Raw genomic sequence first — 19,215 nt, forward strand, 5'->3', positions numbered from 1 at the left:
CCTCCATGTGAGGGATCTTTTTAGCCAGATATCATCCAGAGGCTCATGAATAAACATTTTTCTCCTCTTCTGAGCTCCGTGGAGTGCTATGGAAGCATACATTCCCACTTTGAAAATTTCTCTGCCTGCTACACAACAGCATTTTACATTTCCAGACCCTACAGCTTCCCAGCCCCAGGAAGGCCTGCAGGTCCCCTTTGTGCTGGCTGCCATCACCCACTTCAGGGCTCTGCTGAGATGAGGGACAGAGCAGGATCTGACCTAAAGCATTGAGATGTGGCTGTGGGGTGACCAGTCTGCCAAGAGCCCTGGGCATTCAGGGGCTCATGGAGAGGGTCACACCACTCCTCCCTTGTGCTACAAGCAACAGGGGCTTGCAAACCCAGAGAGCCAGAGGCACAGCTTGCTGGAAGTGCCTGTGCCTGCAACACTCGGTGTATGGATGGACTTTCAGGTGTTAGGCAGCCCAAAATGCAGCACAGAAACCTGAGGACACATGAGGAATTACAGAGGTGTTTTGAGCAGATGCTGAAGAGGATGGCTCTGTGCAGCTGCAGCAGATCCAAGATCAATCCTGTCATTCTCAAGGACTTGCCTCCATCAGGAGGACAGAACTGCAACTGCCAATGGAAGAGTTCAGACACACACAAGGGAGTGCAGAATAAATCCTCACCAGAAACACAGAGAAAAGTGAGTCTGGGCTCAGAGTGAGGCTGACAGTGCAAACATGGTGGAAACTCAGAGTGCAGCCCTGAGCCAGCAGCTTGGCTGTGAATCAGAAACCACCTGAAGCTGCTCATTCATTCATTTTCAGTCACTGCTGTCACTTCAGGGACACTATTCACTTTGGAGGACAAGACACAGATCCTGCAACAGCTGCTGGAAGTTATTTGTTGAAGATTAGGCTGGAAAGCTGTTCATGGAGGAACAGACCAGAGTGACAGTGAGGGAGCCAGGGAGGTATTCTCTGTGCCAAGAACACAGGCCAGGTCCTGTGAGATAGGAGAGACAGCATCTCAGAGGCAAGGAAGGGATGAATTGGATGGGCCACTCCACACCACCTCCCTGCAAGGGAGACTCACCCCTCATCCCACACAATGCCCACAGGGAGATGCCAGGGAGGACAGGAGCAGAGGAGAGACAGGTCCATATGACCATAGTCACAAGTTGATCCAGCTGGAGGTTCCCTCTCCCCACTGAAGGGAAGCAGGTATTCAGTGGCCATTGCTCCAAGTGCCTGTCTTCATGCCAACAGCCATTAAAAGCTGCTGTTGGACAGCTAACACAGACTGCAATCCCATGTGTCCAAGGATGGGAAGATGCTGGCCCATGGTCTTCCCAGGGACAGGACTCCTCTCCTCACTCTGGGCAAAGTTCATATCAGCAAACAGGGAGATGATATTGGGAGGAAGGGGAACTGTGCCATGACTTGGAGAAGTTGAGGCAGGGCACTCAGAAGGGTGTTGGTTGGGGGTGGAAAATTGAGAAGACGTATGTGCTGTGGCCAAGAAAGTCAAAATGGGACAGGAGAAGGTAAACAAAGGAAAAAGAGAGGTGACTAAGGAGAATGAGAGGCAATTCATCATTTTGAACACATCTGTGGTGGAAAAAAATCAGACATTATAAGGACTCATTATTTCCAGCAGTGAGTAGGAAAAGTGGACGTTCACCTGTCTACAGCCCATGTCATCTGTCATTCCCTATCCAAGTCCAGAGCCATGAGAGCATCGTGGCACTCACAAGAACATGAGCTGAGGGAACAAGATCTCCCAGGGAGTGGCAGAGTGGGACAGGAACTCTCCAGACAAACAATAACCACCTAAAAGAAATCCCAGGCTCTCTCCACCTCCTCATGCCTCCAGCAGCAGCCTAACAACATGCTCAGGCACAAGCTGCCACTGCCAATGCCCTGCACAGGAAAATTTCCTACAGGAAAAAAAAAAAAATTATAGTGGTGATCTGTATTCTCTGTCCTTATATAAGGAATAAGTTGAAAAACATTTATCAAGCTTTTCACAGCTAAGCATCCATCATCTGTTACCTTGCCTGGACAAATTTGTGCATTAGCCCTCGATATTCAGCCCGACCTTTCTGGCTTTCTAAAGTCACGTTAAGTCATGGGAAACCCACCTTTCCAAAAGCTGATCCTCTCCTTCTCAGATCTGGAAAGCTTGAAACAATGTGGAACCCCACACCTCCAAGCCAAGTTTCACGCATTGTAGAAATCCTGCCAACTGTTGTGAAAGTCAGATGATTTTAAGTACAAGAACTTCTGAATAAATTATAAAGAAGTCTGATTCCGTCAGTCCTTTCCGTTATTGTGTTACTCCAGAAAATGATTCTGACAGATAAGAGGGAAAGGGAAGCATCTCCAGCCTACATGGCACTAGGGCTCACTTAAAAACCTGCGCGATCCAAAGCAGTGAGGGATATTCAATCAAACCAAAGCAATCGTTTCAGTGCAGGAGCAGGGCACAAGGACACTTATTTCCTGACTGATCCAATGAAGTGGGATTTTGCTCAGGTCAGCTTTACTCTGCTGTGCATTGAAATATTGGCATTAACTGCAGAGAACGTGGGCTGCACCTCGGGAGAACAGTGAGCATTAATAAAACAGCAGCAGGGAGTGAGAGGCAAAGCAGCCCAGAACTGCCCCTTGCTGCTGGGAGCCCTCCTCCAATCCCGTGGCTAAAATTAAAACATATTGACCCAACAATCAACCTCTAGTAGAGATTTAATAACGACCACTTAAGCCCTGTGGTGGAAATAAAATACTCCTCCCCTCCCCACACACCAGCCAGGGACAGGACAAATTTCTGTAGGACTCCTCCTGCCCAGAGCTGGCAGCTCCACACATCCCAAATCCCCATTCCCACCATCCTTCCCCAACATCCCTCTTGATGCACATCCCAGAGTCCTTCCCAAGGACCCCTCCTGGTGCACATTGCAGTGTCCTCCCCAAAATCCCCTCCTGGTGCACATTGCAGTGTCCTCCCCAAAATCCCCTCCTGGTGCACATTGCAGTGTCCTCCCCAAAATCTCCTCCTGGTAAACATCCCTACATCCCAGCATCCTTCACAAAGGAAGGATGCAACTCCTGGTGCACATCCCCAGTCCTGGGATGGGGCCAAGCTGAAGCACCCTTTGAGATTTCCTGTCAAGTCCTCAATTTGGAGTTATCACAGCCCAAATCTTCTTCCATTGAGACCAAAACCCATTCCTGCAGTCTGACTTTGGTGAGAAGCTGTTCCAATCATGTGAATGACTCATCTCTGGGTTTGTTTTTTTTTGTTATATTTACACTGGAATGTCTACTGGATGCTGATCTGTATCATGCAGGCTCTTTCAACTGCCCACAACCTTTTCCTCCACCAAGCTATCGTTCCTGCCATTCCCTTTTGTTTGCACAGCTCATTTAATTCAACCCTGGAAGGCCCTGAGGGCCTTTGGGCTGAGTCCTGCCCCCACAAAGCCCAAAGCACCGTGAGGATGCTGGATCCAGCCTCGGAGAGATGCCCATTGAGCTGGAAGTTCAGTTGGCTCTCAAAAACCCATCATAGCTCCAGTCTGCTCAAAGGAAGAAGTAGACAAAGCTCCAGAGAAACCAGCTGTGCTGCTGCAGCTGGTGTAGCCACAGCTGGGGGGCTGCCAGCCATGCACAGACCCCCAAACCTGACTGTTAGACCCATTCTGGGACGCTCAAGGATCTGCAGCAATTCCTGATCTGTGCCTGCTGCAGGTTCCTCCTGCCGCCCTCTTTCTGTTCGGGGCTCCCCTCTCTCCTTTCCTCTCACTTCTGTTGAGTTTCCCTGTGCAGGCATCTCTCCAGTGAGAACTGAAAGGACATTTCCAGGCAGTGACCTCCTCATGGCTCCAGGGAGGACACTGGTCCCCCCTCCTGCCTGTCCCCAGGGTGCATCTCCTGTTCAATCTCCCCACTTGTGCACACCTGGTAAATGCATGACCCCATCCAGCCATAGAATCATAGACTCATGGAACAGTTTGGGTTGGAAGAGATCCTAAAGCTCACTTCATTCCAACCCCCTGCCATGGGCAGGGACAAATTCCATTAGACCAGGTTGCTCCAAACCCTGTCCAGCCTGTCCTTGAACACTTGCAAGGATGGGGCAGCCACAGCTGCTCTGGGCAATCTGTGCCAGGGCCTCACCACCCTCACAGGGAAGAGTTTCTTCCCAATATCCCACCCAACCCTGCCCTTTGTCAGTGGGAAGCCATACTCCCTTATCTTGTGACTCCAGGCCCTTGTAAAGGGTTTTTCTCCATCTTCCTTGTCAGATCCATTCAGGAACTGGAAGGCCACAATTAGGTCACTCCAAAGCCTTCTCTTTTCCAGGCTGAACAATCCCAATTCTCAGCCTTTCCTCATAGGAAAGGTGTTCTATCCCTTTAACCAACTTGGTGATCTCCAGTTCCAGCTGTGCACACCTCCTCCCCAGGCCAGATTCCTCAGCAGGCTCACAGCACAAATACCAGTTGTGACTAAAAGATCAGTGACATTTTCATATGTGCACATGTATATGGAAACTTGCTAATTTAATTTTTTAAGTGCAAATTCAAAGAACATTTGCTGAGGGGTCTCTTCAAACCAGCTTTTACCAGCACCACTTTATTCTGTCAGGCCAAGGAGACTGCAAGCAGACAGTGAAGAACTGCAAACAGTCTCTTGGGAAGAATTGCTTGGTTCTAGTAATTTTTAACTTTAAAATTTTCCTGTTGAGTTTCTCTATCCAGAGTTCTAAGAAGCAAAGTAAGATAATTACGTAAATCTTAGTGCATCTCACACTCAGGACACTAAATCCTGCCACAGTAATTGGGTAATGAGTCAGGAACTCGACCTCATCAGAAAATTCTGCTTTATCAGGATCTGCCATTGGCATCATTTCAATTAAAATGGAGTTTTGTTATTTTATTGATTTAAAAATTATTCTCATAACCTTTTAACTCCATCCTGAGAAGCATTTCAGAGAGATGCAGTTCAGCTATTGGTGATGAGCACCACAAAAAAACCCAGAAGGGTGTGACAAACACACAAGGCCACAACGTGAACATGATTAAAATAAAGAGATAACAAGTGCTACATACTCACTGAATTTTTTCATCCTGGGTCAGTCATTACAGGTTATGACAACACAGAGATCAATTCTGCTGCTCCAGCACCAGATGTGGAGTCATCACATCAGCACCAGGGACACCACCCAGCTGTACAGCCACCCTTCCAACCCTGGTCGCCTCCTCCATCAAAGTGAGGGGCAACAGGCAAGGAAGGTGAACAAAAGTCCCCTTATAATTGAAATTGCCAAATAGATTCAAGCTGCCAGACAGATGTAGGAATTACAGCAAATGTCAAGAACAAACTCTGAGAGTTGTTGACTCCTTTTTGGAGTTTGTTTTCTCATTGAAGACTGGGCAAACCTCAAAACAGCAAGAAGGGAGTGAGGAAAACAAAGGAGCACCAGGGAATAAGGGGATGTTCTAACAACCACACACATGGCTGCAAGCATGAGTCTTGTTCTCTGTGAAGGAGGAACATGCAGAGCAAAAGAAGGATGGCCAATTCATATCCCATATCCTGCCTCTGAATCCTAAATTCACAGACACATTCAAACCTGCATGGTCTGAACTTGAGATTTTTTTCCCCATCCTTTGGAACAGAAAACACATGGAAATGTGACTCATGCACAAACCAGTACAGCATTGTCAGTCTGCAGGGAGCTATGTTCCTCTGAACTTGAGACAGAAATAAAAATAGGGGAAAATGAGAAAAGAACAGAAGAAACAGGGTAAAGAGTGGGTAAACACAAGCCTTCCCAGGAAGCACCACAGTGTTCTGCAATCAGAGATGCAACAATGAGCCACCAACAAACATCAACCTCAAATGAACAGCTTGAACAGTTCAAAGTTCAGCTGCTGTGCAAATGTTATCAACTGCTCTCACTGTCTGCAAACCTTCCAGCCCCAGCTAAAGCTCTGTGGTGAACTAAGGGTAAGGTGTGTTTTCAGCTGTATTCCTGAACAAAGAAACTTCCTGCTCACCACTGCAGAGTCAGACCTTAGGGCACACACAAGAAAATGCAGAATGTAACCCTTTTGTCCAGTTTTCCATCTGTCTTCCTTTGCTTTAATTTAATATATTACATGTGGCAGAGAGCTCTCTCTCTAGAAATAAATCAGGCTTAAGATAGAGGTGGATGGATTCATTTTACTATTGATTGCTCTGTACACAACAGCTAACAACAATAATCAGCATTTCTCAAGAAGTTATCTTGAGAATAACTCCATTAATCACAAACAGCCTCCATGACTTTACTTTCAACATCACCCTCTTCTCTAAGAAGAAAACTACATTTACCAAGTCATGTAAATTTTTCTCATTATTTCCTTTTCAATCCCTGAAAAGGTATTACAGGGTTCACAGGTTCCATGTCAGTATTTCGGAAGAAATGTGAAAAACTGACTGTATTGTTAGAGCCTGCTGACAAAGGGCCTTGAAAAACAGGGCTCCTTCCACTGATACTTGTGGAAATGCAAATTCTGGGTCTGGAGGTGTTACAAGTTCCCTCCCTCATCCAAATTAAACAACAAAGGAAGGACTTCTGAAGCTTCCAGGCACCAGCACTGGGACTCCTCTGCAGAGGGGTGGGAGCTTGTGTTGGAGGGAGGGTTCCAAGTGCTCCAAGCAGCAGAGGTGATGCTCATGGCTCTAGTGGCTGCAGCACAGTAGAGGCAGAAGTGTTGATGAGGTCCTGGGGAAGACTCTCCCGCGCTTCCTGCATCCGGCGCCGTGCCCGCTGGAAAGCCTCTACAACACAGAGGTGACACAGGCCAGAATGCATGAGACAGCCCCAGGGAAGGGGAGGAATGTGTCTGTTTAGTGAACATCATCTCTCCTGGTGCAGGATCCCACTTCCTATGCATAGGTTACACCACCAAAGCCCCTGGTGCTGCTCTCTGATTTCTATACACAATGGAACAGACAGAGCCTGTGCCTTAGTGCCACCAGATCTGCCCAGTGCCAGGCAAGAGTGGGCATCCCAGTCCAGGCTGTGCCCTCACACAGTGGTTATCCCTCCTGCCTGCTCAGAGCTGATGCCTCCTGAAGTTTCCAGCTCAGAGCAGAACATTTAAACTCTGCCAGGGACTCTGAGAGCTCACAGGGAGGAGAATTACTTCTACAGTAATGGATTATCCTGAAATATCCAGCCCACACTGAAAGAAGGGGGAAAAAGCTCACCAAGAGAGAATGACACTGAAGGCCCTACCCAAAACATTGTAGACAGAGCTCTGCTGGCTGAAGCCTCCTAGTCGGTCCAGTACACTCTGCATGCGCTGCCTCAGGGCACTGTTCTCCAGAAAGGCTCTGCACAGAAGCACACCAGCAGGTCAGGGCTGCCAAAAGCAGCACAGGAGATGGAGTTTGTGGAGCTCATACTCCCTTTGCTGCACTCACTTGGACTGCTGCAGGCAATAGAGCCGGAATGTGACGCTCCCTGTGGTCTCTGTCCGGAAACCAAAGCGGCTCAAGCGCTTTCCCTGCAGGGATGGCACAGGTTAGAGTAACCCCACAGTGAAAACAAACGTGTTCCACCAGAGCACAGGCTCCTGTGGACACAATCTCCCCTTCCCTGCAAGGTCAGAACGAAGAGCACATGGTTCCAGGCTGTGCTGAGGGCAGGATCTAAACACTTCAAGCTGACAGTGCAGTGCAGTTCTGGGGCGGGGTTTCAACAACTGCATCAGGACTTGTTCCCACATAAAGCCGCCACTAACATCACCCTGCTCATTACATCAGCAGCCACCTCTGCAACTTTCTGAAGAACATGAAGTTTCTACCTGTCTCACACCTATCAGCTTCTTGCTTCAGGAAGCTCTTCCTGCCCAAATTCCTCACAGAAACCCAGAAGTCCACAGCTAGTACCAAATGCTGACCTGACAAACACTTTATAGGCAGGGGTAAGCCAAGGCTTTGGTCCATGCTTCCCTACTTCTCTAAGCTGCTCATCCCCCCAGAAGGCACAGCTCTGCCTCAGTGTTTGCTCATTCCTCTGCTCAGGATCACAAGACTCACAGAGGAGACATTTGTTTAGTGAGAGAAACAGGAACAGCAGCTCATCCTTGTTCAAATCTGGTCCAGGCTGACCATGGACACCTGAACCCAAGAGAAAAATGTACCATTTCCTGGCAAGAGGCTACTCTGCAGCTGAGCCCACCTTGAAGGTCGATGGTGTCCGGATGTAGGTTAAGTCCTCCAGCTCAGGAGATCCCCCAATGAAAAATCTCCTCATTTCAGCAACAGTTCCCAGCTCCACAGGACGCCAGGTAGGGATGGTGAGCATGTGGACACCTGGCCCAGGACAAGAGGACAGCTAAGCTTCTGTGACATGTGATTTATTCAGACACAGAGGACAGCAAAGACAGGTGGATACCTGCTGACCCAACCCAGAGCTGTCTAGAAATGGAAACACTGCACATAATCAGAAATGTTCTAAAAGCATGTTCCCATTGAGTCACACAGCCAATGCTGAAAGTACCCTCTGCCCAACAGCAGCATCTCCTCATAACACACAGGGGGCCACTCCCAGGTCCCTCGTGGGACACAGAGGGCTACTGCCATTGTAAAGATGGATACAGCATCACCCCAGAGCTTTATCACACCAGATGTTGTGATGGCAGTATCAAAGGATCAAGGACAGGATCAAGATGCACCTCACATCCTTCTTTGCTGCATCCCAGACAGCTGACTGCTCTTTTGTGTAAACCAGATCCCTGGGAGTGGCTGAATCACTTCCCAAGAGGACCACTCAACTCATCCTCCCAGTTAACACAACGTCCCCAGGATGCTTTACCTGGACATGCTGGCAGCACCAAGGACCCATATCCTTCCACACGATACCTCTGCCAGAAATCCAGGGATAGGACCTCAAAGTAGAGAACAGGCCACTGAGGGAGACTGTCTGCAAAATGGGGAGCAGGTCACAGCTTTGAGAAGGAGACTATCACTGAGAAGAAGAATGCTAAATACCCAACTCCACTAGTAGGAAGCCAAAGAATCAGAGAACCATTTAGCTTGGAAAAGACCTCCAAGATCATCAAGTCCATCCTATGACCAATCCCCACCTTGTCACCCAGACTAGAGCACTAAGTGCCACCTCCAGTCATTCCTTGGATACCTCCAGACATGGGGACTCCATCACCTCCCTGGGCAGCCCCTTTTAGTGACTGATACCCATCATGTGAAGAAATCCCTCCTAGTGTCCAGCCTGAACTTGAGGTTTCCTCTTTTCCTGCCCCTTGTTCTCTGGGAGTAGAGCCCAACCCCCAGCTGGCTCCATCCTCCTGTCAGGGAATTGCAGAGAGTGAAAAGGTCCTCCATGAGCCTCTTTTTCTCCAGGTTGAGTCTGCCCAGCTCCCTCAGCTATTCCTTGTGCTCCAGACCCTCCCTCAGTTCTGCTCCCTCTCTGGACACACTCCAACACCCACCACAGTCCTTTCTGTATTTCTTCTACAATGACTAACAAAGATTTATGGTTGATTAGTTTCCCCTGTAAAAGATGAACCCTCAGATTTGAGGCTGATAATAGAATTATTGATGAAAAAAATTAGGGAAAATTCTTTAAGAGCTAGTCTAGACTGGGCTGTCAATTATTTTTGAGCAGTTTTGTGAATGATCTGAAGCCAACGCACAGAACCTGTTTATCTCTGACTTTTCCCACTGCTATTGGGGGAATATTAACTTGAATTCTCCTACATCTCTCCAAGTATTTCTTTTTTTCCACAGTGAAACAAACTCACTGTGTTCCTTCTAGTCTGAAAATTCATTAGTGTTGGTTGAATACCCAGATCTAAAGTGTACACTGGATTCAAGTGGCAAGGCATGCCACAGAGCTGTCCCCAGCAATTGTATCCACAGAGCAATAGGATTGGTGAGGAAGCAGCAGGAACAGACAGCAGAGAAGCCCAGCTTAAAATAGAGCTGAAGTTTCAAAGTGACATGAACTATCCAGGGATTATACAGGTCACTGAGCACGTCTACAAATGTAAGACTCAGCACAGAGCTTTAGTTGTGTATAAAAAAGCTGGCTGGTTCTCTAGCTGCAGCATCCCAGGGCTCTGTGCAGCACGCCAGGAACAGCAACACAGCTCTGCACGCCATGTTTAAAGAGACAAGCCAGGATCCAAGTAGTTTTCCAACTGGATAAAGCTGCCTACAGCCTGGAAACAGGGCAACATCAATGAATCCATAAAAATGCTAATGGATTCCTGGGCAAACACAGGATGTGTCCAGGAGCTGTGTGGTGGCAGGGTGAATTTTGTTAAACCAGAAACATTTCCCTCTGTCCTTTCATCTCCAACAGGAAAGAAAGCATGATGGCTACAGTGGGACCAAAGGATTTGAGAGTAACAAGGAAACACACCTTCATCTTCTTGGGTGTAAAACATCTCCACAGTGAAGGGGTAGCAGAAGTATGCCACCTTATCCTAGAAAAAGAACAGGGCAGAGATCAGATTCCTGGACAAGAGAATTCAGCACCAGCATTGCAGAGGGCATAGAGAGCTGGGAGAAAGGAACTAATGGTAGAAAGCAGGTGATGCTACCCAAAAAAATCAATTACATCCCACTAACAAACACATGACTGCAGGATGAACCTGCATACATTCCCTAGTGCCATGTCAATGTTGAAAATAATGGAAAAGGGGAGTGACACACCTCAAATGAAAACTCAATCAATTGCATAACTACAGGGCAGCCTCAAACTTCACAGCCAAGCACAGTACCTCAAACAGTGGTATTACAGAAATGTTGTATGATAATTATTTTTGTAATATGAAAACATATAAAATATATTAAAAACATGATTACATTCTAAGTCAATGTAGAGACTCTGCACATTCCTGCCCCAGGCAAGCTGGAACAATGCTTGTTTACCTCAGAGCATTGGAGAAAACAAAAATCAAAGCTCCAAAGGCAATCAGCCAGCAAGAATGAATAAAAAAGCAAGGTTCTAGAAAATGCTTGGGTTTGGTTTTATTTGGAGACAGTGGCCCCTTGAAAAAATGCCATGCTCTAGTCTTGAAAGGAGCCCTCAGCTCAGGACCTTTGCTGAATGTCTGTAGTTTATTACACGTTTCACTCCAGAGACTGCCTGTTCATACTGCTCTGTAGGTCTGAAAGTGTCCTTACCCAGCCCACTGTCTTGGTGGCACAGGTCTGTGTCACTCCTGAGAGCTGCTGGAACGGGGAGCTCGACCACTCTGGGGGGACAGGAAAAGATGAAGGCTTGGGGTGAGGCCAAACTCACAAACCAGAGCAGCTCAAAGCAGAATGCCAGTCCCTGATGACATTCAGAGAATCACTGAACCACTAAGGCTGGAAAAGCCCTCCAATATCATTGAATCCAACCTGTGAACAATCCCCACCCTGTCAACCAGGCCAGAGCATTGAGTGCCACATCCTTGGACATCTCCAGGGATGGGAACTCCACCTGTGCCCTGGGCAGCTCCTTCCAGTGCCTGACCACCCTTTCCATAGAGAAATTCTTCCTCGTGTCCAACCCAGACCTCCCTTGGTGCAACTTGAGGCTGTTTCCTCTTGTCCTGTTACTTGTCTGGGAGCAGAGCCTGACCCCCACCTGGCTGCACCCTCCTGCCAGGGAGTTGTAGAGAGTGAAAAGGTTTGCCCTAAGCTTCCTCTTCTCCAGGCTGAGCATCCTCCAGCTCTCTCTGTTCCTCATGACTTTTCTCTGTCCTGTTCCAGGCACTGCCCTTTAGAACACCCTGAACTGTCCATGAAAAGCACCAACTCATGTAAAGAGAAAAGTAGAGCTTTATCTAAATGTACAGAGTAGCAGAAGTGGTATCTTGACAGATAAATCCAGAGAGGGGAGGCAGAGCTATAGCTTTAGGAGAATTATACATGCAGCAGGTATGCATGGAAGTGCTGGGAGCCTTATTTATCCATCAAAATGCAATATGTTAATATCAGCACAAAACATGATGGCAAGCACTGAAATCAGACAAGGTCACTGTGGTGGGGAGCACAGGAAGGCTGTTCTGTGCAAGATAAGGAATGAAGTTTGGATAGACTGGTCACCACTTCTACATCCCAGCCCAAGCTGAGTTCTGCCGTTTTAGCTCTGAAGGCCCCTGACTAGATCCCAGCCCCAACATCAATTTTTGCTGACTCCCAGCAGAGCTGGTCTGATGGACCAGCCAAAGCCTGTTTCATCTCTTAAATTGCTGTGATGTGTTTGGGAATGGGAATACTCACGGTTAGGCAGCTCCAGGAAGAAATGCACATAAAGGTTGTCATACTCATAGCCTTGAGCTGAAACTGAGAAGAGAGAATGAACCTCAGCTCTTTGATTCCACACAAATTCTTCTCGCATTCACTGTAGATTTCTGGGAGAGTCTCCACCAAAAACTTCCAGGAAAATCAGTTACTGCTGGAAGCTGGAAAAAGTCTTCAAAATAACAGGAGATAACACACAGAGATTCCTTCTCCAGACTAACTCTGTCCCTGCATCACTAACCAGATGAGGCAATTCACACATTTAATTGGTTTCTTTGGGAAGTTAATAGAGATTACAGCAATCTGCTCTCCTTTTTTCAGATCTATGCCTTCTGAGAACAGCTACAGCATTTGTAACCTCCAACCTATAAATGTCTCTCAAGGGATTAGTCTGCAGGAAACAGGAAGGAGAAGAAGAAAGTAAAGGATTCTAGGGCCTCTTGAATCTAGGGATTCAAGAATCCTTGGATCATACCCTCAGCCATCCCAGCACACTCACACTTGTCCCTATTACTGTTTAGAATAAGGACTCACCTATTTCTCCATTCACGAAAAGTCTCAGAGTACCAGGAAGAGGCTGGAAAAATTAGCAGATAAACAAGATAAAGAGCTCAACAACCACTGGTGCAACCTCAACAGTTCCTTCCCAACAGCATCTCACACACGCATTTCATGGGTTTTCAGACATGAATGATTTATGGTTTTGGCCAGGGAAGAGGTTTGATTTGTCCTATCACAGTCCCTCTGTAAAGAGGCTCTAAAGAGACCAAATCCCTCAAAACCCAGCCTGTAGGAAATTATTGTTCTGTAAACAAGTCTCTTACAGATATCAAAGTTGATGTAACACACAGTGAAGTCACTTGCAGTAATCACAGTCCTGCTTCTGTCATGTTCCTGCATTTGCTCAGGATGAGGGAGCAGAGAGAAGCACTCAGACACTCTAACAAAAAACTGGAAAGCATAGCTTTCACTGTTTTATATTGCATTTCATTGATTTGTATTCACTGTATTGGCAAACAGTATATAAGCAAAAAAAGATTGCAGTTGCATAATTCAGTGAGAATGGAAACTGTGTGAGTCTGATTGTGAGAGGGGCTGTTTATATGCACAAAGTGGCACATGGTGCTGTTTGACCCTAAAGAAGTTAACAGCAATCACTGACCCTGAAGACATAAACCCTCTTTTCTTCTCAAAGTGCTACAAGCACAGGCCTCGAGGCACTGCACACAGCCTCACAGACACTGCAGTGTTCAGCAGGCCCTGAACAGGCAGGATGGATCTCTGCAGACCCCAAATCCACTGCCACTTGTCCCTTCTGAACCAATTTTCTGCTCAAAGCCACATGGTAAAAGCTGCCAACCCCCCTTCAGAGCAAAACAGTCTTTGGAGACTGTGCTGCAAGTGGCAACTGTGTGAGGCAGGTCACCAGGCCCCAGAGATGACAGAGCTCCAGTCCCTGCCTGTGCCTCTGGAACTCACCATTTCAAAGTCTGAGCCCACGAGCCCACTGAGGTAATCCCTGTGCCGTCCATACAGCTGCAAACACACACAACAACAACAAAAAAAGTGGCATTTTGGTTATATCTGCTGTTAAATACTCCAAAACTTAAACTGTATATAATTTAAACCCAAATCATTACCAGCCTTTGCGCACTTGTGGTTGTTACAGCAAATTTGGAGAATATAAATATCTAATAGAACAAAGATGCTTAACTGCTATCACTGCACAGAACTTCAGCTTTGGTTCTCCAAGACAGTTTTAAGGGAAAAGAAGCTCTGAAAAATCAGATCTTATATGGTATCTGAAAAACACAGGTACAAACTACTCCAAGGAAATGACCAGGGAAAGATCAGTGCAGTGAAATCATGATTTCCTTGGTGACCACAAAACCAGTAAGGAAATGCATAAATAAAAATCTAAACCAAAAAGGACTTCCATGATCTGTCAAGAAACAAAAAGGCAATTCAGAAAAATCGAGATGTGAAATGGCATCCCAATATCCAGGGACATTACAGGTAACAAGACATCATTTAATAAATATACAGGTAACAAGAGGAAGATTAGGGAAAGGGTTTTCCCACTGCTCAAACGGGAAGGACAAACACTGGCAGGTGGCACTAGGAAGGCAAGACGTTGGGTAATTTCTTTCATCACTTTTCACTCCCTAAAGCACTGCAGCCAGATGCAGGACAGCTACAGACAAGGTCTCTTTAAGGAATAAAGGACGAAGCAGGGAGTCTTTGCTGTAGTTCTCAGCACCCTGAGTATGCTGAGGCTCAGGGCAGTGACATTTTGTCACTTCAGGTGTGCAGAACACCAGCAGAACACCATTTCCATGATGAGCTGCCTCTGTCACTCAGAACTAGTGAATATGCTCCATGGCCAGTACTCACATCTCTGAACACACGCTGCTCACGCTCCTCCTCCTCTGGCTGCACCTGGGCAGATGCATTCTCAATAGTGTACTCCCACACCTCTCGCTTCTCTGCATCCACCTCGATCCTGCAGAGTCCCAAAACACATGGGAAAAATTCCCCCATTATGCAGAGAATAGGGACAGATATCAATGGGGCCCTCCTGACCCAGCAGTGCTCCCTCCATCCAGCCTGTGCACTGAGACCAGGAGCACTCACAGCCCTCTCCTCATTCCCAAGTGCCTGCCAGCATCATTCTTTCAAAATGGAAGACTTGCTTGTGTCCACCATATTCATAACGTAATTTTACAAGGGATGTAGTGAGGGAACAAGGGGAATGGCTTCAAACTGACAGAGGGCAGGGTTAAATGGATATTAGGAAGAAATTTTTCCCTCTGAGGGTGGTGAGGCCCTGGCACAGGTTGCCCAGAGCAGCTGTGGCTGCCCCATCCCTGGAAGTGCCCAAGGCCAGGTTGGACAGGGCTTAGAGCAGCCTGGTCTAGTGGAATTTGTCCCTGCCCATAGCAGGGGGTAGAATGAGATGGGCTTTAAGGTCCCTTCCAACCCAAACCATTCCACAATTCCACAACCTGCATCCCTGGAGACTTGCACTAAAGCCTCACACAGCACACACAGTGACACTGAGCGTAAGCACACAATAATATTTTCTTCTAAATCTCTGAAATAAATGAAATATTTCTCAATATAAGTGCTGATCCCCTTCCTGGTGACCAGGAAACAGCCATTTCAGCCCCCAGTCCCAGGAGGAGGAGCCCCAGCCCTGTCCCACTCACCGGTAGGCTCCTTTGGTGCCACTGAAGTCAGGCTTCACTGTGATCACCCCATTGCTATCCACCTTGATTGTGCAAAGCACGTTTTCATACTCCCTGTGACCAAGCCTGAAGGAGGACACCAGGAAAACACAATCTAAACAGAGAACATGGACACTCTCGTGCTCTGGAACAGCAGAGCTGGTAAAGGAACTTGGGGGTAGAGAAGGGAACACATACACACTTTCCTACACTGGTTTAGAAGTCTTTTGGAAGTATACACTCAGCTACCTCCCAACTGAAGAAAGAAGCAGAAAGAAGTTGCAGCCCATGTTACTGAGCTCTTGGAATTCTCCCCTCTTAACTAATGAAAGAAACAGGAATTTTGAGTAAGGAGGGAAGATGGATTTTCTTTTCGGAAATTACAATTACTTCAGGATTTTACTTACTTCCCATAAGGTCCCAAGTCCCCCATGATGTACATGGTCTGGACAGGTGTGTTAATTACATGATTGTTCTTTATAAATTCTTCTGAAGGTTCCCAGGTGATGATTTTTGACTTCAGAGAACTTGCTTCTCTGTCAACAACAGAACAGCACCAGTCAGAGCTCACCTCAGCAGCACCAAACCCTCCATGATGAGGAGTCACAGTGCTGGATTACACGTGTGACACAGCACAAACCACCAGCTCCCATGGCCCAGGCTGATCCACAGCTGGGACACCAGCACCACAAATCCTGCATGAACAAGCTCCAAGCCTGAGTTTGAACTCACACAGGCCTGCGGTCCTGCCTTCTCCTCCTCACATTGGCCATCCTCTCGACCAGATACGATGGCACTTCATGATCCGAGTCAGTCACCTTCTGGCAGAGCTGGAAGAACAGACAGAAACCAGCTTAACTGGACATATAGTTAAGACCCACACACAGCTCTCCTCTTGGAGGAGGGAACAGTATGCACACAACATGCAAGGAAAAATTGCTAAATGACTGCAGAATTCCTTCACTGTTCTGGTGGCAAAACACAGCTCACTCCACCCAGCAAGCCTCCTGTAGAGCAGTGCTCCTAAAGAGCCAAGCCCCTGTGGCTGTCCTGACCATTGCTCTGAACCAGGGACATCCCACCCAAAGTCTGGGAAAACTGCTTTCCTGCAGTGTGTTCTCCTGCAGTCAGGGTATCTGCTCGGCTGAGAACCAAGAAATGTTCCCTCTGCAGTAGGACTGGAAGTTTTGACAGACACTGAGTAACTGAGAGCTGGTACCTCCTCTAGGTTGGTGAACCGGTCATGGTCAGTGTAGGTGAAGATGCGACAGTTCTTCCGACCTCCAGCCTTCTCCAGTTTCTGGATCTCCTCGTGGTACTGCCAGTCCAGGGGAGTCTGGCAGGCTGACTCATTCAGGTACAGATCCACCTCAAACTGACAGCACACAGGTAAAAGCACAACAGCTGCCTTCCACCAGCTTTGACAAAACCACTAATATTTTTCAGCTTTTTTCCAAAACCACCCCAGAGACAAGACCCTTTGGGAATCCCAGCAAATGACCCAAGCTCCAGGTATGTGCAGCTGCTCAGGTATGTGGCAGCCAGCAGCACCACCGATGCCCACCTGGAAAGCCTTGGGCACAGCTGCTCACCCTGAAACAAGGAACCCCACAGTGAGGTGCAGAAAAGGGGGTGTCAGGAAGCTCCCCTAAGCCTGTCTAGTTCTGGACAGCACAGGAGACACACGAAGCTCTTGAAGCACGTTCAGCAGAGGGTGACAAAGTTCATCAAGGAGCACCTTTCTTAAGATGCTCCGTGGGGACCAGCAATGGGACAAGTGGAACGGTCAGTAACTGATGCCCAGAAAGTTCCACCTGAAGACGAGGAAGAACTCTGTGGTCACCCTGTGCGGTGACCAAACACTGAACAGGCTGCCCAGGGAGGGCGCAGAGTTTCCCTCCCTAGAGGCATTTCAAAGCCAGCTGGACACAGGGGAGCCAGCTGAGCAGGGGAGTCGGACTGGATGACCCCAGTGATCCCCTCCGCTCTGACCCATTCCGCCAAGTCCCTCCCGCCCCTCACTGCACCCACCTGGCTGAAAAGCTTCTCCTGCCACCCCAACTCGACCTCCTCCTCCTCGTCCTCCGGAGCTCTCTGGGCGCCTGTGCGAGAGGTGACCCGCAGAGGCACCGCTCCCGCTCCCTCATCGTCGGTGCGGTCGGCCCGGCCCGGGCGCTCGGGGCCGGCGAGCGGCGGCGCCCGCGGCAGGAGAGGCCCGGCCGACGCGACCCGCTGGATACGGACCCTGCGGGGAAGGAGCGAAGCGTCAGGGCTGTGCAGGCCAGCGAGGCGGGCCGGGCCCGGGCAGGCGCTCACCGTAGGCGCAGGTTGCGGACGGGGTCCCGGGAGCGGTACACGGCGGGGTCCCGGGAGCGGCACACGGCGCTACCCCCGCGCCGCGCCGCGCCCGCCATGGCCGCGCTCCGGGGAAGCCGGCGTGCGCGGGTGGGCAGCGCCCCCGCGCGGCCGGAGAGCCCCGCGCAGCCGGGCCCGCTCCGCGCACGGAGCCCGCAGAGCTCCGCGGAGAGGCGGCCCCAGAGCCCCTGCGTGAGGGAGGGTCCCACAGATCCCTCCGTGTGAGAGAGGGTCCCACAGCCACAGTGTGAGGGAGGGTCCCATGTGTCCCTCCATGTGAGACAGGGTCCCACAGCCACAGTGTGAGGGAGGGTCCCATAGATCCCTCCGTGTGAGAGAGGGTCCCACAGTTCCTGTGTGAGGGAGGGTCCCACAGATCCCTCCGTGTGAGAGAGGGTCCCACAGCCACAGTGTGAGGGAGGGTCCCACACATCCCTCGGTGTGAGAGAGAGTCCCACAGCTCCTGTGTGAGGGAGGTTCCCATACATCCCTCCCTGTGAGGGAGGTTCCCATACATCCCTCTGTGTGAGAGGTGTCCCCACACGCCTCAGTGTGAGGGAAGGTCCCATACATTCCTCCATGTGAGCGTTCCCACGGCTCCTGGGGGAATTGCCCCAGTCTCTGTGTGAGGGTCTGCACAATCTCCATAGGGAGGTCTCCATATCCTCCATATCCATATGAGGGTTCCCACAGCCCCTCAGGGCTCCCAGGACCACCAGGGAAGGGTGTCCCTCATCCCTCCGTGTCCCCACAGCCTCTCTGTGAGGGCGTCCACCACATCCCTCCACAGTAGGCCCCAGGACAAAGCCAACATACCAACAGCCCGAGAAATGCTGAGGGACCTCCAGCAACCATGAACGGAGCTCCAGGCCCACACCTGAGTGTAAGGAGCCACCTGAACCTGCCCCTCCCTGGGGTATTTCTTACACCCTTCTTAATCTGTCCCTGGATCTTCTTGTTCAATTTTCATCACCACCAGTACCCTCATGCTGTTGCCAATTTTAGGGGCTCTCTAAACACAGACACTCTTAAGAAAGAAGACATTGTTTCTTCTCTGCAGGGTGCAGACTGGTTTCCACAAGCCAAGCATACCAAGGGATAAAAAGTTACATCTTTTGTACAGTAAAATACACATGAACCTGTCAGGAAAATCCACCAATGCCAGACATTTATGTCCAAAAAAGGAGACAGAAGAGTCTTGCAATTTTTTTCGAGTAAAGAGAGAGAGACCACTGGGGCACACACCCATGAAATTTTCTCCCTCTGAGTTTCAGAGGGTGCAGCCTCCTTTTATCCTAAACTCCGGGCCGCATGTTGTCCTCTTCC

At 48.9% G+C, this 19,215-nt stretch overlaps 1 protein-coding gene across 1 annotated transcript; it reads right to left on the reverse strand.

Annotated features, from left to right (window-relative positions):
* Positions 1–6,206: 6,206 nt before the first annotated feature.
* Positions 6,207–17,948, reverse strand: MKS1 (MKS transition zone complex subunit 1). The gene is made up of 17 exons (XM_033078452.2): positions 17,851–17,948; positions 17,566–17,779; positions 16,754–16,909; positions 16,267–16,364; positions 15,942–16,070; positions 15,517–15,621; positions 14,702–14,810; positions 13,787–13,843; positions 12,842–12,884; positions 12,287–12,349; positions 11,201–11,271; positions 10,434–10,497; positions 8,865–8,972; positions 8,229–8,362; positions 7,469–7,551; positions 7,281–7,378; positions 6,207–6,820 (listed from the first exon to the last, which is right to left on the reverse strand). Exons 1-17 carry the CDS (start codon positions 17,946–17,948, stop codon positions 6,714–6,716), a joined length of 1,737 nt encoding a protein of 578 aa, XP_032934343.1. The 3' UTR covers positions 6,207–6,713.
* Positions 17,949–19,215: the final 1,267 nt, after the last annotated feature.

The sequence above is a fragment of the Catharus ustulatus genome, chromosome 22 (genome assembly GCF_009819885.2).
Source record: "Catharus ustulatus isolate bCatUst1 chromosome 22, bCatUst1.pri.v2, whole genome shotgun sequence".
NCBI classification, from domain to species: domain Eukaryota; kingdom Metazoa; phylum Chordata; class Aves; order Passeriformes; family Turdidae; genus Catharus; species Catharus ustulatus.

What these genes read in the sequence shown, in the direction of transcription:
- MKS1 (XM_033078452.2), bottom strand. Translation starts at nt 17,948, where the DNA reads ATGGCGGGCGCGGCGCGGCGCGGGGGTAGCGCCGTGTGCCGCTCCCGG. An exon ending in AGGAGAAGCTTTTCAGCCAG is followed by an intron (nt 16,910 to 17,565) that starts GTGGGTGCAGTG and finishes GTGTGCTGTCAG; the next exon opens with TTTGAGGTGGATCTGTACCT. An exon ending in GGTTCACCAACCTAGAGGAG is followed by an intron (nt 16,365 to 16,753) that starts GTACCAGCTCTC and finishes CTGTTCTTCCAG; the next exon opens with CTCTGCCAGAAGGTGACTGA.